Source organism: Oncorhynchus mykiss, chromosome 5 (genome assembly GCF_057628025.1).
Source record: "Oncorhynchus mykiss isolate SJ-2025 chromosome 5, ASM5762802v1, whole genome shotgun sequence".
NCBI lineage: Eukaryota > Metazoa > Chordata > Actinopteri > Salmoniformes > Salmonidae > Oncorhynchus > Oncorhynchus mykiss.
In genome coordinates, this window is record NC_143026.1 from 42,849,031 (window position 1) to 42,876,212 (window position 27,182).

Below are 27,182 nucleotides of genomic sequence, written 5' to 3' on the forward strand. Positions count from 1 at the left end.
CAATGCGCAGCGTGGTAAGTGTTCCTGTTACTTTTCTTAGAACAGAAACACTAAACAAAATAACAAAGGGAGGAAAACAAAACAGTCCTGTAAGGTGCAGCAACACAAAACAGAAAACAGCTACCCACAACCCATAGTGGGAAAACAGGCTGCCTAAGTATGGTTCTCAATCAGAGACAACGATTGACAGCTGCCTCTGATTGGGAACCATACCAGGCCAAACACCTAGACATATAACACATAGAACAAAACATAGAATGCCCACCCCAACTCACGCCCTGACCAAACTAAAATGTAGACATAAAAAAGGAACTAAGGTCAGGACGTGACAATTAAAATGTTCCATTACAGTACCACTGTCCATATTTTCAAGCATAGTAATGGCTGCATCGTGTTATGGGTATGCTTGTAATCGTTAATTACTGGGAGTTTTCAGGATAAAAAAGAAACAAATTAATGCGAAGCACAGGCAAAATCCTAGAAGAAAACCTGGTTCTGTCACACCATGATCAGTTTCACCTGTCCTCATTATTGTCTCCACCCCCTCCAGGTGTCGCTTGTTTTCCTGTCTCTCTGTGCCAGTTCGTCTTGTATGTTTCCAAGTCAACCAGCGGTTTTCCCATTCTCCTGCTTTTTGCATTCTACTTTTTCTAGTCCTCCCGGTTTTGACCCCTGCCTGTTTCTGTACTTTGTACCCGCCTCCCTGACCATTCTGCCTGCCTTGACTATGAGCCTGTCTGCCACTCTGTACCTCCTGTACTCTGATCTTGTTTTGACCTTTTTTGCTTGTTCACGATCATTCTCTTGCCTACCCCTTTGGATTAATAAACTTTGTAGGACTCCAACCATCTGCCTCCTGTGTCTGCATTTGGGTCTCGCCTTGTGCCATGATAGGTTCAGTCTGCTTTCCACTAAACAATAGGAGATTAATTCACCTTTCAGCAGGACAATAACCCAAAACACAATACCAAATCTACACTGGAGTTGCTTACCAAGATGTGTCTTCCCCTATTCCTGAGTGGCTGAGTTACAGATTTGATTTAAATATGCTTGAAAATCTATGTCAAGAATTGAGTTCTCCAAAGTTTTGGCATCTTCCAGAATTAAGGCCGCAAATCCACCATAGAAATAGTTAGAGTGAATAATATGAAGTTCCAGAAATATGGATAACTATTGCACAAGGTGCAACCTTTGGTAGGCTGCTGGCAGACTTTGGATGCGGTACAGGAAATCCATGTCAGCCTGGGCTCGTGGTTCTCACTGGGTAAGTGAAATGATAGGTTGCAAAAAGTGATCATGCATGCAGCAAATGACATGTAACTATAACCCAGCGAACAACAAACTTTCTCACAACTTTATAGACGTGCTAAGAATGTTTCCAAGAGTCCATTCCTTGATGTCAAATAGAACTTACCCAAAACCTGGTTATCATGTTCTCAGAGTATAAGATATTACGTTTTTTGACATGTTAAATGAGAATGTTGTAAGAACATTCATGTTAGGAGAATATTCCATCAACATCCCACCAAATGTATACAAAACATGCTTGCCATGTTCTCAGAATATAAGATATTCTAAACATGATTCATGGGAACGTTGCAAGAACATTAGTCTCCTGTGTTCTGAGGGTTAGGACAATATTCCATCAACGTCCCACCAAAACATACATAGAACATGGTTGCCATGTTCTGAGAATATAAAATGTTAATGTTCTAGACACGTTTCATGGGAACGTTGTAAGAATGTTCCTGTATATCAGTTATCAGGACGTCGTCTGATGGTCCCAAAGAAAAAATTTCCAAAAAACAACAATTGTTTCATCATCCCAGCAAACTAGGAACATTCCCATAACAGTTGCTAAGATTCCCATGAAGTTCGAGTTAGGGTGGCCAAAGAGCTCTTTTTCATGTCATCTGACCATAGTACAACCTGGAGTTTGACAAACAAGCTCTTTGGCCACGCACACCAGTGGTGAGGTTTACTTAAAAAACAGAAGCATATGCAGAAAAGTACCTAATTACATAGACAATAATTTGAACCTCGATTCTTTTCTCCATTTAAAAAAAATGACTTGTTAAAAGCATACTTTGAGATTTTGCCAATGGGGCCCTTTATCTACTTCCCCAGATTCTTCTGATTCTGGGGAAGAAGATAAAGGGCTTCATTGCCAAAATCCCGAAGCAACCCTTTAAACAAAATCTCTTTCTCTGAGCAATTTATTTGTAGAAAATATACTGAACAAAAATATAAACATGGAACATGCAACAATTCCAAAGATTTAAATAAATTCATTAGGCCCTAATCCATGGATTTCACATCACCGGGAATACAGATATGCATCTGTTGGTAAGAGATATCTTCAAGAAAATAGTCCTCACAATGGCCTTCAGGAGCTCGTCATGGTATTTTGGGGCATTCAAGTAGCCATTGATAAAATGCAATTGTGTTCGTTGTCTGTAGCTTATGCCTGCCCGTGCCATAAACCAGCTTTATTCACAATGTTGACATCAGCAAACCGCTCACCCACATGACGCCATACACATGGGCTGCGGTTGTGAGCATTTCACTGTAAGGCTGTTATATTCGGCGCACGTGACAAATAAACTTTGATTTGATTTGAGGCTGGTTGGATGTACGTTGGAGGCGGCTTTATGTAGAGAAATTAACATTAAATTCTCTGGCAACAGCGCTGGTGGACATTCCTGCAGTCAGCATGACAATTGCACGCTCCCTCAAAACTTGAGACATCTGTGGCATTGTCTTGAGTGACAAAACAGCACATTTTTGAGTGGCCTTTTATTGTCCCCAGCACAAGGCGCACTTGTGTAATTATCTTGCTGTTTAATCCGCTACTTGATATGCCACACCTGTCAGGTGGATAGATTATCTTGGCAAATAACAAATGCTCACTAACAGGGATGTTAACAAATTTGTGCACCAAACTTGAGAGAAATAAGCTTTTTGTGGGAATGGAACATATCTGGGTTATTTTATTTCAGCTCATGAAACATGGGACCAACACTTTACATGTTGCGTTTATGTTTTTGTTCAGTGTAATATAGACTATATATACACAAATGTATAAGGACAAATAACCGTATTTGGCTATTTCAGCCACACCCATTGCTGACAGGTTTATAAAATGAATCACACAGCCATACAATCGCCATTGGCAGTAGAATGGCCCATACTGAATAGCTCAGTGACTTTCAACGTGGCACCGTCATAGGATACCACCTTTCCAACAAGTTCGTCAAATTTCTGCCCTGCTAGAGCTGCCCCAGTCAACTGTAAGTGCTGTTATTGTGAAGTGGAAACGTCTTGAAGAAGTATTCCCAGTGGCAATTTTAGCATGTAAATCTTGGTGGGGCAAACTCCCCCCCAAAATTGTGGGATGCATGCCAGCAAAACCACTACACAACACTAAACAATACTGTACATTAATTGCACTATAACGGTGACAAACAGTGCCCACAAACTGGGCCTACATAAAGCTTTTCCAGCTGCAGTCCCAACACCTTACCACTGCTACACCTGGCTATCAGCGGAGACTTGTCTGGCAGCGAACCAGTTCATTCAGCCTCATTTACTGCCTTTGAAAAAAATATGCTTTAACAAATGTGGTTTCTACTGACAATTGAGAGGTACAAACTATGGCATAAGGGGACGACGAGCGGATAAGAGGCAATCCATAATTTCGATTAAGACATTAATGAGCGATCTAGGACGGACGTAGTCAATATAACTATTTGTTTAGCACTTTGAAATGTACAGCGATAGAATTCAGAACATGGGCCGTTCTTACAGCATTCTCCCTGTACACCAAGTCAGAACCATAGGATAAATAAAGGGGGCATATAAGCAGACAATGAAAGCTTTGACTATGTTCAATGATTACATTTTGCTAAAACAGGCTATGGATGATCGTTCAAAACTTATTTTCCAATTTGGAGCTTGTTTTTTCTGAGATTTTCCAGTTCCGAGTTTCCAGTTGTTTTGAATGCGACAAAAGTCATGCCTGCTTGACAGCATGGCCAATGTTAAATGTTTATTCTTTTAAATTTGCCAGGAAAAGAGACCCTTAAACTCAGACTTGGACCACACACCCACTCCACTGAATACCAGGCTAGTGATTGCTTTGCAATGCTTAGCCACTGATTCCTTCCAAACTCATTGTTGAATTTGCAATTTCAAACTTGTTGTATAATGTTTAACTCCAACGGCCGATCAGCACCGATACGTTTTATCTATAATTTCTCTTCATAATTTCTCTTCATATGACAAGGATTGATAAGGATTTGCCAGTTGATTGTCGACTTGATTCATGACAATGACTGCTAGCTTGCTAGCTAAGATTTTGAAAGTATCAATCAAATCAAAGCTACGGTAGATATTATGTGATTTGATGTCATTTTATCTGTGGTCAATGACCTTGTATGGAACATTTCTGGCATCTTTTATTTTAGCTCTTGAAACATGGGACCAACACTTTACATATTCCATTTATTTGTTTTTGGTCAGTGTAATTGGTTGTTTGTCTTGTTTCTACCAATGTAATTCAAATGGAAACGGCCCAAGCTGCTTGCTATAGTTAGCACGCTAGTTAGTCTCTCAGGCAAGAAAATACAATTTGGGCTGCGCTCTTGTAGCGTCAACCTCAGCTGTCACTTTCACTAGCTAGCCATACAGACAACCAGCTAACTAGCCGCTGAAATGGATTGACTAATTTGTGTTTATCTGTTGGCCTTAGTTTATGGTTTGTCATGTTTGCTAGGTGCAGACATTCATAGGCTATACATTGCCTCGTTTTCCTATTATTTGACAGCTTAGCTGTTGTGTTAGGGCAGTGTAGATGCCCGTGCAATGGAGCTTATATGATGAGTTGGATATATGTTTACATAGCCAGCTAACAAGTTGCTTGTTGTATCCTGTTTCTATAGATGCAATTAATTTGGAAACTGACCCAGCTTTGTAACTAATCAGCTAACATTGGCAAACTATGTAGTTCGTCTGTCAGGCAACAAAGCAATAGTTGATTGGAGTCGAGAGAGAGAGAGAGAGAGAGAAAGAGAGAGAGAAAGTGCATGTATCGAATGGGAGGCTTGTAACTATATCACACAATGAATTATGGAAAACCCATTCTTAGGAAAATGGTTTGTGTATGGTTGAGAAAGAGAGGAAGGAAGAGGAAGGAAGAGAGAGACGTGTGTGAGAGGAAGAGAGAGAGGTTATGTTCCTGACCACTATGGCATTCTATTTGTTCCCCTCCTTCGGTTACTCTGTTCCACTAGATCAATGAAAGGGAAGGGAGTGATGTGAGCTCAGCAGCAAAAGGCAAGGAGGAAGAGGAGTTAGAAATGATTGGAGGGATAGAGATGTGGAGTGAGGAGGGAGGAGTGGCACAAGAGGAGAGTGGAGGGAGAGAGGAAGACGAGGGAGAGAGGAAGAGGAGAGGGAAGGAGATGAGAGTGGAGGGAGAGAGAAGAGTGAAGAGGAGGGAGAGTGGAGGGAGAGGAACATGGAGAGGAAGAGGGAGAGGAGGAGGAAGAGGAGGAGGGAAAGAAAGTAGCAGAGGGAGAGGAGGAGGAAGAGGAAGAGGGAGAGCACACCTGAGAGGGAGGAGACCTGGAGGAGACCTATTATTTTCTCTTTGTTTGTTATTTAATAAACACCCTTGAAACTGAGCTAATACAATTCTGTCCGAGTCTGATCTGTGTAAACGTCTTGACCAAACCCCCTGGTCTGCCACAAAATTTAGAACCAAATACTTTTATTATTTTACTGGGTGACTTTTACTTGAGTAACTTTCTATTAAGGTATCTATACTTTAATCATGTATGACAATTGGTATCACGACTAAGGATATGACCCAGATGCAGACACAGGAGGCGATCGGAGACTATGTCGACAGGAAGTCCATGCTGCACGATGAGCTGGGCCATCTCCTTGGCTGAAGGTAACTTGGGGAGGGGGAGGAAATGGGTGGCTTTAGAAAACCTATCCACCACTGTAGGGATGGTGGTGTTGCCATCATACGGAGGGAGACCAGTGCCAAAGTCCAGGGATATATGGGACCAGGGGTGATGAGGAACAGGGAGTGGTTGAAGGAGGCCAGCCGGAGCTTGCCACGGAGTCTGAGCACACACCATGCATGCTGCGACAAATGCGGAGAAGTCAGAAACTAGTGGGCCACCAAAAGCATTGACGGAGGACGGCCAGGGTTCGGCGGGAGCCAGGTGGCAGGTTAGCTTAGAGGAATGAGCCCACTCCAGGACCGGGGACCGAGCCTCCCACGTCATAGTTCCTCTCAGGGGGATTGAGACAATGGGACAGGAAGGCACAGGGATGCAGCTTTTGGTCCCGGGCAGACCGCTGGGACAGGACGGCCCTCACTCCAACATCAGAAGCATAGACCTCTACCACGAATAGTTGGAACAGGTCCAGATGCATGAGGATAGGGGCTGTGATGAACCGATACTTCAGATATGAAGACGCCCGGTCAGCAGCTGGGGACCATGTGAACAGAACCTTGGGAGAGAGGGTGCTGTAGTCCTGAATGAAGCGGTGGTATAAATGTGCAAATCCCAGAAAACATTGGAGCTACACTCTGGACATGGGTTGAGGCTAATCAACCACTGCTCTTATTTGTTGTCAAACTTGAATTTGACAACAAATAACTCCATGGAGAAGCTGGGGATCAAAACCGAGGACCTCACAATTGTGTTGCACCTCATCCCCTTTGGTAGACATAATGCCATATCATTACAGTGTGCTGTTTCATATACAACTCCAATACCATGATGTCAGTCATCTTCCATTATGGCACGGACGGGGATTGAATCCATGATTTGGTTAACAAAACGGACACCTTCCACTTGACCACCATGCCACTATTTTCTGCTTGGAATATCGAAAGTAGTAGTTACGTAAAAATGTGAATTTGACACAAAACTCCTTGGATAAGCGAGGACCTCATGCGCTCCACCTCTGCGCAATACCATGTACTTTTTTATATACACCACTCCATTGAAACTACAAGGCCATGATATCAGCAATCCTTAAAGTGGTTGTTGCACTGCCAAGGAACCCACCCAGATGGATCTCTGCATGCGCAGAGTAATTTACTACCCTGTGGTGCTGGGGCAAATCAGATCACACATCAGCATGGAAGGCCGGAGAGAGAGGGTGCCATATGTTGTCATGTTCATTCAGAGAAACACAAGTACTATTCCACCCAGATTCACTCCCAGTCAAGATTCATGTTATATTACCAAAACTGTGTGTGTGTGTGGTGTCGGTGAAAATGAAAATGAAATAAAAACCCTGAAAAAAGAAGCATTGTTGTTACCAGACATCCTGTCATCCTGTGCAAGGTCAGAACCCAGAGGAGCATCAGCATTGTTCATATAGGACATTCTGTGAACCCAAATCACAGTCAGCATAATTGCACTAGAAGGTGAGGGCATTCACAGTCGACTGCTCAGACGGGTGAGGGCATACCTGCCAATCGTTTTTATTAATATACTGTATTATACTTTGTACATTTTGATTGAGTAATTCGGTCAAATGTACTACAATTGAAATATTCTAGAGTTTTTTTCTTGTGTTGAGTGTTAATCTTGTTTTTATAGTGGGTGTCTTTACACAATGGAAGACAAAATGAGTCTTATTCTTATTGACATGAATGTAGCATCAAATGAAAGAAGAGGTTGTGTTTCAAGTTTTTAATGTCACATGCACAAGTACAGTGAAATGTCGTTCTTCCAAACTCAAAACTCAAAACCCAATAACAACTTATCACTAGAAAATAAACACACAATAAATAATAATAGCAAATATTGAATACACAATAAGTAAGTAAGTAAGAAAGTAGGCATATTATATTCAGGAATGATTTAAAAAGTCAGTCTCAGTACCATATTTACATGTGCAGGGATACAGGAGTGATGGAGGCAGATATGTACTGTATACAGGTAAGGGCAACAGGGTATACGATTAACAGAGTAGAAGCAGCTTGTATTGTGAGTGGGTGTGCGGGTGGGAAGAGTCGGTACAAATGTATGTGCATATTATGTGCGAGTGAGCAAATGATTGAGTGTGTGCCAGTGTGTGCTCTCTAAAACTAAGTTAACTTGTAATTGTGATTTATTCGTTGTTTTTGAGCTATGTCTGTTTGTGTCTCTATGTATGTGTGAGAAAATGTGCCTCATCTTGAAAATTCTCAGTAATCTACAGCAGTCTTCTAGAATTATATTTGGGTCTAAAGGATTAACTAATTTACCGTCTCCGTGGTAGATGGCGTTTTAAACTACACGTTGGACATTCAAGCCAATCACTGCGAAGCATCATTTTTAGCGTCAGACCAATCAGGTGCAAAATGTTATGCTGCACAACATAAATGTGGAGCCTTTGCTGGTAAATAGCTAGCTAGCTAATTTCGCCATTGCATACATATAACTATATCAATTTCCTACATTTATTAGCGATGGTAAGTACACTTTTTAATAGATATTAACGTAAAAATGGATTGTAAACTAAGGATAAAGCTACTCAGTAGATTAGCTCAAACACATCATTGTAAAGAACATAAGCCCCGAGGAGCAGTAGATGATTCAGCTGGCAGAGAATGCAATGAGGAGTGCAGGTATGTAGATGTCTCTACCCAATCAATTAACTCGATTTAAAAAAAAGTGCATCTCCTGTTTCGGTAGTGTGAGGCAGCTTGATGTACAAGTACAACCCCTGGACAGGACGTTAGTCTGTTGCAGGGCCTTGGATACCTAAAACATATGGTGTGTCGTCCCTGCTATGTTGTCCATTATTTCCAGATCATGTACAGAGGTTCTGCGTTTATCCCTTACTAATCGTATAGGCTAATACTGTAGGTTACAAGTCAGAAAAGCAGGACAGTTACTGTGGATTTAAACATGTTTACTTCTGTTTTGAAGGCATTCAAGTGATGGGGTAAAAAAAAAATGACGTGCAGCATCAGTTGGGAGGAGATGAAGAGGCATACAGATGGGCCAGAGAAGATGTCAGCCACAGCCCTCTGCATCTACCTGCGGGTATGTGAGGACCTGGCAATGGTGTGTGTGCAAGTTGGCCTGTGGATCGCTCTGTGAAAACAGCAAATCACATGAACCTCAACCTTTGTATCCCCTTTCACTGGGGTTTCGCCCAACACCATTTGCTTGATGAAATCTGCAATACTGGTGTTAGTGTCTGCCTACAACATAACATTACAATGTGATGTTTCGCTGCAGCAACACCAGAAACCAGCTACCTGCATTTTTCCTCTGGACCGAAACTAACCCTGACAACCTGCACCTCCCTTCAAGAGGTGAGTGTGCCTTGTCTTAGAGAACAAATTGAAACAAAGGGGTGGAACTGGCACAGAGGGTAAATTAATGTATATTTTTGTCATTGTTAATAACAATCTGGGGAATACATAACCTGTTCAACAACTCATTTATCGAAATGTTCCTGAACAAGTATAGACAACTGATACACTTGACTTGAGCTCTAAGTTGTCATTTATGTAGATACTAACCCATACACACTTATCTTTCCATTATTTCAGAATATATTTTTGTTTTGTTTTAACAGTATAATGGTATAAGGAGTTAAAAACTTTGACGTTAAAACTTACCTCATAGGAATGTTTTGTCTCGTCTTGAGGTAGATGTAGGTTTCTCTTTGGCCCCTTGCGACAGAGATCACTGAGTCACCTAGGTGATCACTGAGAGGTGAAGCCTTTGTCTTCTTTACCACAGGACCTGTGGTGAAGTAAGCAAAGGCTCCACCCGTTTCAGATCCAGTGGCATGTATTCATGGATGCCAAGGGAAGACAGGCTTCCTCAAATTGACCAAGGAAAAAAGAAACGAACATACAAAGTAATGTATCTTTCCTCTCTCTGTGTTTCATAATTTCCCTTCAATTCGCAAGAGGCTTAATGTATCACACAGGAGAAAGCATCTGAGTGAGCGAAACAGCGGCCCTCTGTCTCTGTTAGGGCCATCTATCTGATCCAAACGAGTATGACAATGTTGCCGCCTGTAGCATTGAATGCAAGGGAAGCCAGTGAGAATTTGGCCTCCCTTGATAAAGTATAAAATTATAGCCAATCAGCGTTGAGCTAAACTGAGTGAGCTCAACTGTGAATGGTCCCGACACACCAAAACAAAATGTGTCACGGCCAGCTTGGGTTTGGCGTCTCCCCTGTCAAATCACATTGAGACCATACATCATTGACAGAAACAACTTGAATTGTTGCATCTCGTTGTGTTGTTGTCCTCCGGTGGCTAACTAGCTAGCTAGCTAAAATGGTTCCTTTCCTAAATTAGCCTTGCCATGGATGAAGATAGGGATTTGGATTGTCGTTTTACTTAAATCTCCGTACTGGCTAATGATTATAGCCAAAAATCAAGTGTCTACTGTGTGACAGAATGATAGACCGTTTTGTCAACATGAAAGAGAGGAGGATGGCATTGGCTTTTCTCTACAAGTAGGGAGGGTCAACATGTTTTTCTACTTGCACGAATGCAGGCACACAAAGAAATCAGAACCATGGACATCATATTTAGCTTACATTGATTAGACTAAATTGTTTTTGATATATTTTTGTTGTCACTGTATTCGACTAACCATAGGTGATTTGATGTTGAAGTTGAAATGGTGCTGTAATAGTTGAGGCAGCTCCTGTTTTCTTTGCGACTTGCAGTAACTTTCCGTGGTTCTAAATTAAGTTGTTTAGTGATCCGAAAATGTCGTTAGCATGAACTTGCTTGACCATTCTGTAGGTCATGTGATAGAGGAAGGCCAGGGTTCGGAGGAAAGCCAGGGTTCGGCAGGAGCCAGATTAGCTTATAGGAATGAGCCCACTCTAAGACCGGGACCGGGACCCCCCCCCCTACAACAGGATAGCATGGAGAGGAGTATGAGTAAAGACTCATGGCCCACCAGCGTACTCCTACCTTCTGATGGGCCTGGGCTTTTTATTGGACAGGTGGATATATAAAATACCGACAGCTTTTAGAGCTTAGTCTGCGTGAACATTCCTCAGGGGATAATCTAGCCATGCCCAGTTGCATGGATGCCGGAAAAGACAAGTCGACAGTCCTCGATGATTCCCAAGGGAACTCCGGTAACTTCGGATTCTCTTGGAAGTGTAGGCGTCTGGGACTTCTGGGATTCTTCGGAGGCGAGGGAGAAATGAGTGGTCGGGAACAGACTTCCTCTCCCTCCTGTGTTCCCATAGCTGCCCAGCAATCCCTATAGTCAGGGCTATGAGGAAATTGAGGTCCATGGGTAGCTCCCAGGCTGCGAGGTCATCTTTGACCCTCTCCGATAATCCATGAAGGAAGGTGTTGAATAGGGACTCTGGATTCCAGGCACTCTCGGCAGCCAACGTACGAAAATCTACAGCGTAGTCAGCCACACTACGGGAATCCTGACGCAGTTGCAGAAGCTTCTGAGTCGCCTTTCTCCCGGACATCGGAGAATCAAACACCTTCCTTACTTCTGCCACGAACTCCTCCAGATTATGGCACACGGCGGTTTGTTGCTCCCACATCACCGTAGCAAAGACGAGCACCCTCCCAGACATCAGCGTTATAAGGTACGCTATCTTCGAGCAATCCGAAGGAAATGAAGAGGGCTACAGCTCGAAGATGAGGGACAACTGGGAGAGAAACACCCGGCATATTTCAGGATCCCCAGCATAGCGCTCTGGAGGTGGTAAGTGGGGTTCTTGGAGAGCCGGGGTGGGAAGGGGAGAAGCACCGCTAGAGGCGGGGTTACTGAGAGTCTGGGCAGGTACCGTTGTGGCTTGCTGCCTATTAGATAGCCCGAAGAATTGCTCCAGTAAGTTATCGAAGGTTTGGTCATGGCGTTCTGCCACAGTGTGGAATCTTTCTATAAGGTTCCGTAGCAAGTCCTTGTGTCTTCTAATGGTGGCTCCTTGTAAGGAGACAGTGTCGCAGAGCTGATCCGAGTCTGCTGGGTCAGTCATAGCCAGTTCGTACTGTCACAACTCAGGATATGACCCAGATGCAGACACAGGAGGCGGATCGTACAGTTCTCATAATATTTATTATACGAGGGGACAAGCCGGGGCAGGTTGAGAGCAGGCAGAGGTCAGTAATCCAGGGCAGAGTCAATGAGTTACAGAACGGCAGGCAGGCTCAGGGTCAGGGCAGGCAGAATGGTTGGAACCGGGAAGACTAGAAAACAGAAACTAGAAAGACTCAAACGGGAAAACACGCTGGTAAGACTTGACGGGGCAAGATGAACTGGCAACAGACAAATAGAAAACACTGGTATAAATACACAGGGGATAATGGGGACAAATGGGAGACACCTGGTGGGGGGTGGAGACAAGCACAAGGCAGGTTAAACAGATCAGGGTGTGAGAATTGTGTACTTTTCCCATGACTGGACAAGACAATATTCTGTAGGCTATGGGCTATTCATGTTAAATTGGCAACAGGATAGATCGGAGGCTTGAGTAAAAAGCAGATTATACGCAAAACACATTCAGTCTCCGGTGCAAGTTGACCGAAGTTTGCTAGATGGGTTTGTGTCACGTCACACAGCTAGCCAAATCAAACATTTTCTTTGGTTACAAGTCAGTGAACGAGAAGGAAAGCTGCAGTCCGCAGTACTCTGTCTGACTTGACCATCTATGGTGGAGCAATTTTCTTCATGGAAGGACAAAACTCCACCCCACCAAAACAAGCTGACATAGCTTTTTAAACAGTTCTTGCACTAAAAGGGAATTATCATAATTTTCACAGTATCTCATAATGTGTAAAATTATGTTGTCAACTGCTCTGGAGCTTTAAGGAAAACAAGTGGGATCTGACATCAAAATAAAACAATTTGGGGTCCAAGGTTCCTTGAAGGATTTTGCATCTCTAGGCCCCCCCCACCCCCATATTCTTAAAAAAAAAAACTAAAAATTAATGTTTTGGTGTAAATCTACTTTATTCTGAATCTCAATATGGCTAACATGATTACACTCAAACACCTTTGCCTGCTTAGATGTTGCCCTTGTTAATTTTGTATTGTGTTATTCTGTTTTTAAAAGGTTTTCATATGGCTGTTGGTAAAGCTAGTGTGGAAGAAATTCAATATTAAGTCAATATTAAATGAATCCCTTCAGTCCTCTTATTTACTGCTCTACAAAAAAAGCTACATAGGCATGGGTTCATAGGGTTGGTTCCTGTGCATGACTGGCTGTTTCCCAAAAAACTTCTATCTTAACTCCCAGAACAGATGCTGGGCCTTCTGCCAATTGGTCTGAGGAGGAGGTCACAGTCACCTGCACAATCCAAGATAGAGTGAGAGGAGATGCATACTGTGTACAACTCAAGGCTCTCTCTTCAGACAATTACAATTTCCCTTACACTCAGTTCTGTAATAATGAATGTTACATTTTAAGGTAATCATTATATTATAGCTTAAACTATCAACGGAGGTTCTATCAAAAATAATTATATTAAAAGTAAGCAAAATCAACACATAAAACCACAGACACTTTCAAACCCTTCATTCTGGGTTTTACAATCTGACTAGTAACTAATCCTTATTTCATAGCCTTTACACTCCTAAAATCATTGCAGTAGAGTGGTTTAACTTAAGAATTTTGCTTCATACAGTTACACACATGCTTCCTTACACGGAGGGAAAATGTTATGTTTGTGTGTATCAGATAATACACAGATCGTATGTTTAGCAAAAATGCTGCTTTTCTAATAACCAACTCTGTTGTGTTCATTCGAGTGACTGATTGATTGTACACAATGATTGATTGCACATGGGATAAATCATCACTATCACTATATAAGAAATTTGGCAGTATGTCCAGAACATTACTCTGGAAACCAAAAGGAGTATCTCAGTTTCAAGGTCTCAGCTTTGAGAGAAGAAGCCTTGTGAGGTATCGGTCAGTCACATGCAGGAACCAACATTAATAATGATTAATGTAGATCATGCTTAAATTACTTGTTTGTATAGCGTTATCTAAGAACTGAATGGGAACGCCCTTTTCATAGTTTTCATCAAGCTTTGATTGAGTTTGTGAACCTCTCCGGCCGTGATAATGAAAATTGATTCATTTACATTGAGTTTAAGTCCATAGTGGTGAATTTCCACAACAATTTTGGCCTCACGAATACAAAGGTTTAATCTTCTCAACATGATCCATCAGTGAATGTCTGAGAGGGAACACTGATGGCGCTTTCTTGGGAAGGCATTAAGGGAAATTCCCATCTCACCAAAAAAAGGATAAGGACACGCCCAACAGACTTTCACTGTGGGATGCATCTGGGAGGAACACAATATCTACAAGACCTACAGTATAAGGACAACTCAACTGATTTCAGTAAATCAATTTAAATGAATTTGCTTAAAAACCAATAAAACTAAACAGAAAAATGAGCGTACCATATTCTTAGGAGAAGGCTATAACTAATCTCAGGAGAAGTCTAGAGTGAGGGCCGTAAAAGCCCCACTGACAATTGTCTGTAAGCATTTATGAGAAGTGTCCTCATGGTCTGAGAACCACTGATAATAGCACAAGGTGCTATTGAGCACAAGGTGTTATTTTATATGTGTAGGAAGTAGCAGAAAGAGAAAAAAATCATGTTCAGTTAGCACTCCAAAGGTCAGTCACGTTTTTTTGTGGCTTTGTTTGGTTATGACAATTTGCTCTGGGAAAATGGGTATGGAGGGAGCCATACAGGCCCTGTTACAAGAGACAGCCGCCCAACAAGAGGCAACTAGAGCTTAACAAATAGCTCATCAGGATTCAATGCGAATGTATCAGGATACGTTACAGGTCCAGCACAGCACCAACCAGCTGCTCAGAGAGGAGCAAGAGAGAAACACCCGGGAGTTAAGAAAAGGCCTAAAGGGGCTAGCGGACCAGCTGCAAATACCCAGAGTCGGGCCAATCCTTTTCTTCAAAAAATGACACAGCAGGATGATGTGGAAGCATATCTCACCACCTTCAAAAGGACGGCAGAGAGGGAGAAGTGGCCGAAAGAAGAATGGGCAGGGCTTCTGGCACCATACCTGGTAGGGGATGCTCAAAAAGCGTATTTCGACCTGGAGTTGAAAGATGCACTGGATTACGATAAACTAAAGGGAGTGATTCTGACTAGACTGGGAGTGACCGATACCGTGAGGGCACATTGCTTCCACCAGTGGTCCTACCGACCTGGACAACCCCCCCCCCCCCCCCCCCCCCAAACACAGATGTCCGACTTGATTCATCTGGCACGCAAATGGTTGCGCCCGGAGACCCGTTCATCCGCTAAGATCGTCGACCAGTTTCAGCAAGGTCTACCCCAAGAAGTTTGACGATGGGTTGGCCAGAACAAGGTACTTTCCCGCTGACCATCTCGTGGGCCTGGTTGAATGGTATTGTACGGCAGGAACAGCTGAGCAGGCACAGGAGGAAAGACCCCCATTCCCCAGGCCTGGGCAAATCAGCGGACAGGGTAAGACTGTTCCAACATTTGAAAAGGGAAGAGAGCAGCGTGGGGCAGTGTGGAAAGAATCAGAATGGGGCCAAGACACTACAGGAAAAAAACGGAAACCGGGACCGGTTTGCTTGCTGGTTTAGTAGGGTTTCGAGGTCCCCCCCTCGAAACCCTATTATCTGTTACAATTGTAATCGACCGGGACATATTGCAGCATACTGCCCTATTAAAGAAGAGCCAATGCAATGTAACCTCTGTGGAAAAAGAAGAAGCTGATATATTGTATGCATGTCCTGTGGTAACCACTGTACTTGAAAGATCAAGAAACAAACACATGTGTATGGTAAAGGTTGAAGGGAAAAAGGTTGAAGCCCTGCTTGATTCTGGAAGTATGGTCGTTGCAAACCTAGTGCCGACTCATAAACTGGATACAAGTCAGGATATCAGTGTTACATGCATTCATGGGGATACCCACCCGTACCCCAAAGCCTTAGTAGCATACAAACCGAGGACGGGCTGCTGGATTATGAGGTCAGCGTGGTCCCAAAGATGTTATATGATGTAATGCTGGGTAGATACTTTCCTAACTTTGTGAATTTATGCCAAAAGAACGGCATATTTGAGAAGCCAACAACCCTGACCAAGCAGGAAGTAGCATGTAGCCTTCAACCAAAGCCAAGAAAAGAGAAGGTCTCCCAGGGGCCAACCTCACAGGTGCTAGTAGGGGAGGATGAGGAAGAAGTGGCAGACCTCGTCCATAACAAGCAGCCTGGTACTAGTGGGGCCGGGTCAATCTGGATCCAGAAGACAACTATCTAGAACCAACAGACCTGGCAGGATCCCTGACTATTTTCGGGACAGCCCTAAACCAGGATCCAACCCTGTAGCGAGCCCGAGCAGAAGTGCAGGTCGTAGATGGTACTCCCATAAATGATGGGACGATGCCTAATAGCTTTCCCCACTTAACCTGTTAGATCTCTAGGGGCGCTATTTCATTTTTGGATAAAAAACGTTCCCGTTTTAAGCGCAATATTTTGTAGATGCTCGACTATGCATATTCTTGACAGTTTTGGAAAGAAAACACTCTGAAGTTTCAGAATCTGCAAAGATTTTGTCTGTAAGTGCCCCAGAACTCATTCTACAGGCGAAACCAAGATGATGCATCACCCAGGAATTAGCAGAATTTCTGAAGCTCTGTTTTCCATTGTCTCCTTATATGGCTGTGATTGCGCAAGGAATGAGCCTACACTTTCTGTCGTTCGCCCAAGGTCTTAGCAGCATTGTGACGTATTTGTAGGCATATCATTGGAAGATTGACCATAAGAGACTACATTTTCCAAGTGTCCGCCTGGTGTCCTGCGTGGAATTCGGTGCGCAATTGCCAGCTGCTTGTACTTTACCATTTGATTCAGGGGAGAAACCATGTGTCCAAGAACGATGTATCAATGAAGAGATATGTAAAAAACACCTTGATGATTGATTCTAAACAACGTTTGCCATGTTTTCAGTCGATATTATGGAGTTAATTTGGAAAAAAGTTCGCGTTTTGAGGACTGAATTTTCGTTTTTTTTTTGGTAGCCAAATGTGATGTATAAAACGGAGCTATTTCTAATACACAAAGAATCTTTTTGGAAAAACTGAGCATCTGCTATCTAACTGAGAGTATCCTCATTGAAAACAGAAGTTCTTCAAAGGTAAATTATTTTATTTGAAGGCTTTTATGTTTTTGTTGAAATGTTGCGTGCTGGATGCTAACGCTAATGCTAACGCTAAATGCTTTGCTAGCTAGCTACTTTTACACAAATTATTGTTTTCCTATGGTTGAGAAGCATATTTTGAAAATCTGAGATGACAGTGTTGTTTACAAAAGGCTAAGCTTGCGAGATGGCATATTTATTTCATTTCATTTGCGATTTTCATGAATAGTTAACGTTGCGTTATGGTAATGAGCTTGAGGCTGTAGTCACGATACCGGATCCGGGTTTGGGAGATCAGAGAGGTTAATCATGAAAAAGGGTTTGGTGTACAGAGTCTCAAAAATAGGGGTTGATGTGGTGGAACAGTTGTTGGTCCCAACCCGGTACTGGAGGACAGTACTGGATCTAGCTCATGGGCACATTCTGGGATGACACCTTGGTATCGATAAAACCCGAGACCGGATTGTAAGGAGGTTTTACTGGCCAGGAATTCAGGTTGAAGTGGCTCGGCATTGTGGAGAGTGCCCCAAGTGCCAGGTAACAGCTCCCCGACCAGCTGTTAGAAGTATGTTAGTGCCACTCCCCATAATCAAAACGGCATTTGAGAGGATAGCGATGGATATAGTGGCCTCACTACCCAAATCCGCCAGAGGGCACCAATACATTCTGGTCATTCTACGTAGATTATGCCACTCTCTACCAAGAAGCCATTCCCAAAATTATTGCCAAGGAATTAATGCTGCGGTTCACCAGGGTAGGGGTTCCAAAGGAGATCCTTACTGACCAGGGACCCCCTTTATGTCCAGCCCTATGGCAGAACTTTGTAAATTGTAGCAGGTGAAACAGTTGAGGACATTGGTTTACCATCCTCAGACGGACGGGCTGGTTGAGAGATTCAATCGCACCCTGAAGTCAATACCCAGGAAGGTAATCGATAAGAATGGGAAAAACTGGCATTGCATGTTGCCGTATCTGATGTTTGCCATTAGAGAGGTTCCCCAAGCCTCGCTGGTGTTTTCCCCCTTTGAGCTGGTATATGGGAGGCACCCCCGGGGAATCTTAGACATCGCCCGGGAACACCAATCCACCCCGTATACTAGTGCTATAGAGCACGTCACAGCAATGCAAGACAGGATAGCCACAGTCATGCCCATCGTCAGAGAGCACATGAGACAACCACAAGAGCACCAGCAGGCTACCCTGAGGGAATTTCAACCAGGAGATAAGGTGTTAGTGCAAACTACTAGCCACATGGAAAGAACCATATGAAGTACTGGAGAGAATAGAAGAAGTTAGGAGATGTAACCAAAGGTTACTGGCAAATTCCTCTGACCCCCAGAGCCAGAGAAAAGACAGCCTTTGCCACCCCTGACGGTTTGTTTCAATACACCGTCATGCCATCACGGTGAACCCTGCCAAGTGTTACGTGGGGTTAGAGGAAACAGAGTATCTGGGATACACCGTGGGATGAGGGTTAATCAAACCCCAACGTAAGATTGTGGAGGCCATTGGAGGATGGCCGAAACCAGTAAATAAGAAGCAGGTTCGAGCCTTCCTAGAGTTGACTACCGGAAGTTCATCCCAAGTTATGCCACAGTGGCCGCCCCACTCACCGACATGACTAGAGCCAGAGGGCCAAACATGGTAAAATGGGATGAAAAGGGCCACCAAAGCATTTAGAACATTACAGGAGGCTCTCTGCTATAATCCGGTGCTGGTGGTACCAGACTTTGAGTGAGAGTTCGTGGTTCAGACAGATGCCTCAGAGCTCAGAGCTCAGAGCCATGCTATCCCAAGAGGTAGAAGGAGTGGAACACCCCATCCTGTTTTTAAGCAGGATTCTGGAACCACGGGAGGCAACTACTCAGTCGTTGAGAAAGAGGCGCTGGCAGTAAAGTGGGATCTAGAAAACCTGAAATACTACTTGCTAGGGTGCCACTTCACCCTCATCAGTGACCATGCCCCACTCACTTGGATGCAGAGGGCAAAAGAGAAAAACGCTCGGGTGATGTGGTGGTTTTTGAGTCTCCAACAGTTTCACTTTGACTTGGTCGTATCTAGGGTGGGAGATGTGTGGCAAAGAAGGGGGTCGAGTGATAAATGGTAGATATGTGAGAGCAGAACTAATAAACTGGCTCTGCCCTCTCACTAAAATGGCCACCCCGATCAGAACTACAGATCACAAAATGGCTGACCACCAAAACTACCATTCCCAGAAGCAAGGGGAACGCTCAGAAGGTGGGGCCGACCCACAAATAAGGGGTCAAGACAAACCAGGAAGAGAGAGAGGAGGGGCTGAAAGGATCTGTAAACCATAGAAAAAGAGACAGTATATATCGTCTGGATTTACCGTGTATGAGCTGGACTGTTTGGACTTACCTGTTGGCGTTTGGACCTGGACCTACCGAGAACCCAGTTTGTGTACCGAACCCTGCTATCCTTGACCTCGCCTGAGGCCTGGGTGGACCTGGATGGAGAAACAAACACACAGGTACTATTGTTGATAATGGGATATGTAGGAGGGTGAGCCGGTCAAGGATCGATTCAGACAAGGTGGTCTATTGTATGACAAGTGACAGTTTAATTATGAGTAAAGATATCTGGTACAACGTATACGGGCCCATTTCATTCGGTTCTTAAGGAACCAGCAGAAAAGAAGCCCCGCTAACAGTTTGCACATGTCTCATATACAGAACAGAAAGTAGGTTGATTCTAGAAGATCGGGTCTTCGGGTTGGTTCAGGCTGAGGTGTAGTCTTCTTGGATTGGCCCTGTTGGGCCGTCCGTCATCCCTCTGAGTCCCGTTCTTTGTCACACAATGTTCGGCTAGAAAGGAGATTAGGTGTGTGCGCTGTCCTCAGTCACACAATGTTCGGCTAGAAAGGAGATTAGGTGTGTGCGCTGGTTTCTGCAAGTCAAGGCTGTCTCTTCCTCCCAATGTGTGGGTGTATGTCTTATCTGTGTGTCCTCGGCAGTTAGTGTGTGTAATGTGTGTGTGCTGTGTGTGTGGGTGTGGGAGCTATCCTGTATGGGACCTAACATGTTTTACTGTGAAAATACGTTGTCTCAGTTATAGCAATGTAATAGCAGTAGGCTGGTCACCTGCATAAGAAATAGCACTTCCTTACACTATCCTGTTTGAAAGAACTCTCATTCTGGGGTGATTTTGGGGACAGTTTCCCGCTTAATTTGTGACAAACTCTCCTAATCTTGAAGAGGTTTGTCACAAGGGGTAATAAATAGTCTAGTTACAGTTTGATATTATACATTTCTACTTTTGTCATAAAGTAGTTTTCATTGCAAGTTCAAGCTTGCTGTTAAATAGCTGATGTTTGATGGATGGCTGGATTGCTAGCTAACATTGAACCTACTATATTTGGTTAACTTTAGCTAGCTACGACAATTTTTTTTGTATTGCTAGTACGCTATGGTTTGGGATTATAGTTAATTGTTTAGCGAGCTAACATTAACGTTACATGTCTAAACAAAAGACCCCAAGTTAAAGCTTGCTGTTAGCTAGCTAACATTCATTTACGTGTATGGACTTTGTGTAACGTGACCATAATGCTATTTTCTCAGAAAGCCATTTCGCATTGCTAGTTACAGCCTAATGTTAGCTAGCTAACATTGACCCTATATTGTTAACTTTAGCTAGCTGTGACATTCGATTTGTATTGCTAGCACTCTATGGTTTGGAATGATGGTTAATTGTTTAGCTAGCTAGCTAGCTAGCTACATGTCTAAACAAAATACCAAGTTAAAGCTTGCTGTTAGATAGCTAGCTGACGTTAAGATTAACTGTGTGTAGTGATATCTCAGAATGCCATTTCACATCTATTGTATAATAATGCTAAAATATTTGTTTCTGAAATTTGTCTTTTAGAATCAGTAGAACATGCCTGACTCTCCTCCACCAGTCATACAAGGATAATGGTCTAATGCCTCCCATCAAAAAGAGAGCTGGCAAAAGCAAACACAGGTTTAACCTGAAGTATGAAGACTTGCAGCGAGTAGTGAACTAAGTCAACAACTACTCAGAGGATATTGTATTACCAGAATGCCACCCAGGCCACAAACACTCTGGTGGATTGCTGCTGCCATCCCAAGTGACAAAACAGCAGTGTGGTGTCTCTACAAGGAATCGATGACAACAATTGGTATGTAAAGCATAAACACATTTTGATTATTTAATTGACCTCCAACATGATTGGCCCTACTTGTATTGATCTCACATTATTGCTGTATTTTCCAGAAGCTGTTAAGTCAGCCAAGCTGAAGAAGCAAGAGCAGCATCTCCTGCTTGTTCAGAGTGAGCAGTCTTTCTATGAGAAGATGGTTGCTGACTGTAAGACCACCTGTCAAGACCTGCAGCTGTCTCTGGGGACCCCTACTAAACCAACAAGCAAAGACATTAGGATGCATTACAGCTTTGATTTTGCTCAACAAGTAAGCAACATTTCATCCTTTATACTGATTACGGACATACGCGGATAGATAGATTGATAGAGCATACACCAAAATATATATTTTTATATATCTATATATTTATATTTTTGGCAACTTTTACTTCACGACATTCCCAAAATAAAATAATGGACTTTTTACTCCATACATTTTCCCTGACACCCATTTTGACAGGAGAATTCTCCAATTCACACACTTATCAAGAGAACATCCCAGGTAATCCCTACTGCACTTGATCTGGCGGACTCACTAAACACATGCTTCGTTTGTAAATTATGTCTGAGTGCTGGAGTGTGCCCCTGGCTATCCGTCAATAAAAATATAGTACAGTTGGGCCGTCTGGTTTAATACAAGGAATTTGAAATGATTTATACTTTTACTTTTGATACTTAAGCACATTTTAGCAATTCCATTTACTGTTTACACTTAAGTATATTTAAAACCAAATACTTTAACTCAAGTAGTATTTTACTGGCCTACTTTTACTTGAGTCATTTTCTATTAAGTTACTTTTACTCTATGACAATTGTTGTACTTTTTCCACCACTGGATGTGGCTGGGGGTTATAGCATTTCTTTCATATGACCCATCAATTTAGACAAGTGTGTCTGGGTAAGTGCCATCTAATATTTATAAAATATTTTTATAAATGTATTTTATTTTCTATTTACCTGGAATTTTTCCTTATTCTAGACTACTACCACTTTTAGTCTATCTTTACTACACTACTCACTGTTAGACCTCACCTGTGAATCCTTAAAGAGATGGGTGGGGCTGGCTTAAGAGGGTGTGAAAAATGCTGAATGGGTGTAAAGGAGATCTCTCCAGTAGGTACCAAAACATTCAAGGCCCTTTTCTCAAAAGTAAGTTTACAAGTTTATCAACTTTCAAAGCAGAATGACTTTCCCATTGTTCCTCAAAATGTAGTGTATGATATACCATTTTACTTTTTACCAATGTAAAAAAAAAAAAAAATTGCTACACAGAATCCAGGTGGTGAGTCACAGTCACATATGGAAACAATGTTCCCTTCTGACCTCATTTGCTCTATTCTCTTTCTGATATTCTGCACAGCAACAGGGACATGTGATAGACAAGCCTGACTTCTCCCCTCTCTGTGCCCCAGGTGACTGAGGCCCATATGAGGGAGGAAGTACAGCCACGAACACCAGAGTCTGAAGGGAAACATAAACAGTTCAACAACGGATTTAGTATAGGAAAGGGAAATTGTAAGAATAGGATGGAGGATCCGTGCTGGGAACCAAAAGGGCCGTGTAGTGAATTTATTTTGCCAAACAGAAGACTGGACAAGATAGACGGATGGAAATTTCCCTGCGGATGGGACACTGAGCACAGAAAAACTGGTATCTGTAAGAGGCCAACTTGAAGAGAAAGATTCAAGAAAAAGAGGAAGCCTGGCTGGCCTTTCTCTGAGGGGAACCCTTTCATAGGGCCCCCCTTTATATCCGCCACTGCCAAATCCTCCACCAGCAGATGGAGATGGTGGCCTTCCACCCCCTCATAACCCACTTGGGGGTGGGCCTGTGCCCGGTGGAGGAACCGTGGGATCAGGAACTGTTGGAGGAGCTGCAGAAGGAGCTGGAGCTGAAGACAGAAAGCAACCAGCCAAGACAAGAACCATATAAAAAGAGGCAGATGAAGAGGTAGAGGATGAGGGGCCCCTTCTGGAACTGACAGAGGGGGAGACTGGAGCTGCTACAACTGTGGGCAGTTTGGGCATTTCTCTAGACACTGTCCTAGAGCTGGAGAAGGCAAAGGAGAGTGGCCGTCTCCCACCTGTTGGCATGCATGTGGATAACCCATTTGAAAGAGGTGGACGAAGGGACTACTAAATATAGGATGAGGCGGTAACAGAAGAAAATTAAGAACCAGGAGAAACCTGTCAAACCCCAAAACCCCCTTATTGACATTTTAGTTGGTAAACATAGAATTCCATTTTTGGTTGGCACTGGGGCCGCGGTTTCAGTGTTGAAAATATCTGCCCTGTCTGCCCCCCCTCCCTCAAAGAAAACAATGCACACAGTATGAGCATATGGAATTCCCTGAAGGATTGTCATTAGGATCGAGAGAAAATTGAAAATTTCCGTGCCTGATGAACTGTTACTATGTTTGCCACCGGAATGATCAACATGTTGAGGGAGAGCTGAGGGAGCAGTCCCTCTCTTCCCCGTTGCATGCTAACTGAGAAGTGTCTGAACACCTGCATTGTACTGCTGCTGTTCCCTCATGCGAAGAGGACCCAACAGAGATGGTCAAAACAAAAAGAGAAAGTTGAGATGACCATGAATGGGATATACAGAGGAGAAGACTTCGTAGCAGCTGGAGTGCTGCTGACTGAGACGAGTCTGTTTGAAGCCCCTGGCTCTGTTCCCCATTGTAGTTTATCAAAAGCTCCTGACACTCAATGGAAAGATGTGGGTGTTTGGATGAAGAAAGTAATGGAAGTAACTGACATTTACTCCCGAGGGACTGAACTGTTGCAACATCTACAACCACTGTGATTATTATTTAATCCTGCTGGTCCTCTACGAACGTTTAAACATCTTGAAAAACAATCTGGCCTTAATTTCCATGCACTCTTATAATCTCCACCCATCACAGCCAGAAGAGAGATGGCCACCCCTCAAAGCCTGGTTCCTTTCTAGGTTTCTTCCTAGGTTCCTGCCTTTCTAGGGAGTTTTTCCTAGCCACCATGCTGTTTGGGGTTTTAGACAGGTTTCTTTATAGCACTTTGTGACATCTGCTGATGTAAAAAGGACTTTATCAATGCATTTGATTGATTGATTGGGTGGCCTGGAAGGGAGAGGGAAAGTGGTCAACTTCCAACAGCAACTTTCTATCCCCCATACTGGGCTACTGCAATGACAATACCATGAAAATAAACAATTGAAACCATGCCTGTAGTATTACAAGATAATTCACACATTGATTGGCTAAAAGATGTACCTGAAGAACTGTGGGCTAAATCAAAGACCAACATTGGACACATGAAAGAAGCTGTGCCAGTTGTGGTTAGGGCTGTTAACGCCAGATTAATGCCATACCAGCAGTAAATCATGACTGCTGTAAAATTCCACGTGATCCAAATTCACCGTAACTAGGCTTAACAGCCATCAAGTCACTAATGGCCTGGTACTCAGGGCTCTATTGTCCTTCTAATCAATCTGAGGTCAATGTAAATGCAGTCGAAAATCAAACACTTCATGATTGAATTTGAATAATCTGCAGAGATAGCAATAGCAGAAACAAACATATTTGAAAAATCTGGTGTATTGACTTACCTTGATTTAACCATGGCTTCCCATATGGACAGAAAAGAGCAGAAGATCTGAGCAGTCCCATCAGGCCCAGTTTGTCAATAACAGGTGGAAACTGATTCTAAAAAACTGTCATGGATATTGTTTCAAAACCAAACACAACTGCAGCCATTTGGGCACATTTTGAATTCAAGTCAACTGTGAAAGGTCAGCTAATAAACCTGGATGAAGCCATTTGCCGAATATGTGAGAGGAAAATATTTGTTAAACTCGCAAACACCTCGAATCTGAGAAGCCACCTTCGAATGAACCACCGTGCAAAATTAGCTGAACTCAGAGGAACCTCTGCCACAACAGATTCAACAGGTGGCAGCAAAACACGGGGCAAGGGACAGCTGAGTTGTTGCTTAGGCGTTCTCCTGGGTGTAGAAATACAAAAGAGACCACAACAGATGGCAGAGAATAACTGACTTTATGACTCACTACTTGGTAAGGGAAGTGGTTCCTTTTCATACATTTGAAAAGCAATCGTTTAAATAATTATTGCTGGAAATGAACAATCAGTATGAGTTACCATCGAGAGCATTCTTTCACGAGCGGCTGTTCCCAATATGTAAACTCAGCAAAAAAAGAAATGTCCTCTCACTGTCAGCTGCATTAAATAATCACTACAAAGGGTGCTTCAATAAAGTACTGACTAAAGGGTCTGAACACTTTTTTTCAAAAAAGATCTAAAAAAACTGTTTTTGCTTTGTCATTATGGGGTATTGTGTGTAGAATGAGGCGGGGGGTCAGTTGAATCAATTGTAGAATAAGGCTGTAAAATAAAATGTGGATATAAAAAATCAAGGGGTGTGAATACTTTACGAATTCAAAAATATAAACCCAACATGCAACAATCAACAATTTTACTGACTTACAGTTCATAAAAGGAAATCATTCATAAGACCTTAATCTGAATTTCACATGACTGAACAGGGGCGCAGCCATGGGTGGGCCTAGGAGGGCATAGGCATAGGCCCAGGCCCACCCATGGCTGCGCCCCTGTCCAGTCATGTGAAATAGGCCCACCCACTCAGGCTCTAGGCCCAGCCAATCAGAATGAGTTTTCCCCCACAAAAGGGCTTCATTACAGACAGAAATAGAGTACTCCTGTTTCATCAGCTCTCCAGGTGGCTGGTCTCAGACAATCCCACAGGTGAAGAAGCCGGATTTGGAGAAGCCGGATCTGGCGTAGTTACACGTGGTCTGCGGTTGTGAGGCCAGTTGGATGTACTGCCAAATTCTCTAAAACGACTTTGGATGCAACTTATGGTATTAAAATTAACATTCAATTCTCTGTCAACAGCTCTGGTGTACATTCCTGCATTCACCATGCCAATTGCACGCTATGTCAAAACTTCAGACATCTGTGGCATTGTGACACAAAACTGCACATTTTAGTGGCCTTTTGTTGTCCCCAGCACAAGGTGTACCTGTACTTCATATTTTTGTTCAATAAATATAGTCAATGTTGTCATACACTGTAGCCTATTGATGTTTGCTTTCTCACCAAACACAAGGAAGAAAGAGGGGTATTTATGGAGCACAGTGGATGTAAGATGTGTGTGATTTGTTGGACATTGGCGCTTGCATGTACAGTTCCTTCAGAGAGTATTCACACCCCTGGACTTTTTCCACATTTTGCATTATAGGCGGAATTTAAAATGGATTCAATTGAGATTTGACACTGGCCGACACACAATACAGCAATATCAAAGTGGAGTTGTTTTTAGAACTGTTCACAAATTTAAAAATGAAAAGCTGAAATCTCGAGTAAATAAGTATTCAACTTTGTTAAGGCAAGCCTAAATAAATTCAGGAGTAAAACTTTGCTTAAAAAGTGACGTAATAAGTTGCATGGACTCACTGTGTTCAATAGTGTTTAACATGATTTTTGAATGACTACCTCATCGCTGTAAGGTCCTTCAGTCAAGCAGTGAATTTCAGATTCAACCACCAAGACCAGGGATGTTTTCCAGTGGCTCATAGAGGGCACCTAGTGGTCGATGGGTAAAATATCTCTTTGAGCATGGTGAAGTTACACTTTTTAATTTTTTTTTTTACAACGGGTGGGTCTAATCCTGAATGGTTTAAACCACTTTCCAGCCGGTGTCTATTCCACAAGTTACCTCCGGCTAAATCTATGATGTTAAAATGTATATTTCTTTGTTCCATCTGACTGCACATTCGACTGTCTCATTTTCAATAACAATGG

The 27,182-nt window shown here is 42.9% G+C and overlaps 1 protein-coding gene and 1 long non-coding RNA gene across 5 annotated transcripts; one reads left to right on the forward strand and one right to left on the reverse strand.

Annotated features, from left to right (window-relative positions):
• The first annotated feature begins 8,948 nt into the window (after positions 1–8,948).
• Positions 8,949–24,563, forward strand: LOC149983286 (uncharacterized). Of its 4 annotated transcripts, none has more exons than XM_090234918.1 (4): positions 8,949–9,340; positions 21,067–21,340; positions 21,436–21,629; positions 22,774–24,563. In XM_090234918.1, exons 2-4 carry the CDS (start codon positions 21,241–21,243, stop codon positions 23,032–23,034), a joined length of 555 nt encoding a protein of 184 aa, XP_090091044.1. In that variant the 5' UTR covers positions 8,949–9,340; positions 21,067–21,240; the 3' UTR covers positions 23,035–24,563. The 4 variants fall into 4 exon arrangements, 3 of the variants coding, with proteins under 3 accessions (XP_090091044.1, XP_090091046.1, XP_090091045.1); XM_090234920.1 differs by having other exon boundaries at positions 21,439–21,629; XM_090234919.1 differs by having other exon boundaries at positions 9,264–17,181.
• On the reverse strand, positions 17,401–25,358 carry LOC149983287 (uncharacterized). The gene is made up of 2 exons (XR_016496060.1): positions 24,950–25,358; positions 17,401–19,651 (listed from the first exon to the last, which is right to left on the reverse strand). It is a non-coding gene; the product is annotated as an uncharacterized LOC149983287 (long non-coding RNA).
• Positions 25,359–27,182: the final 1,824 nt, after the last annotated feature.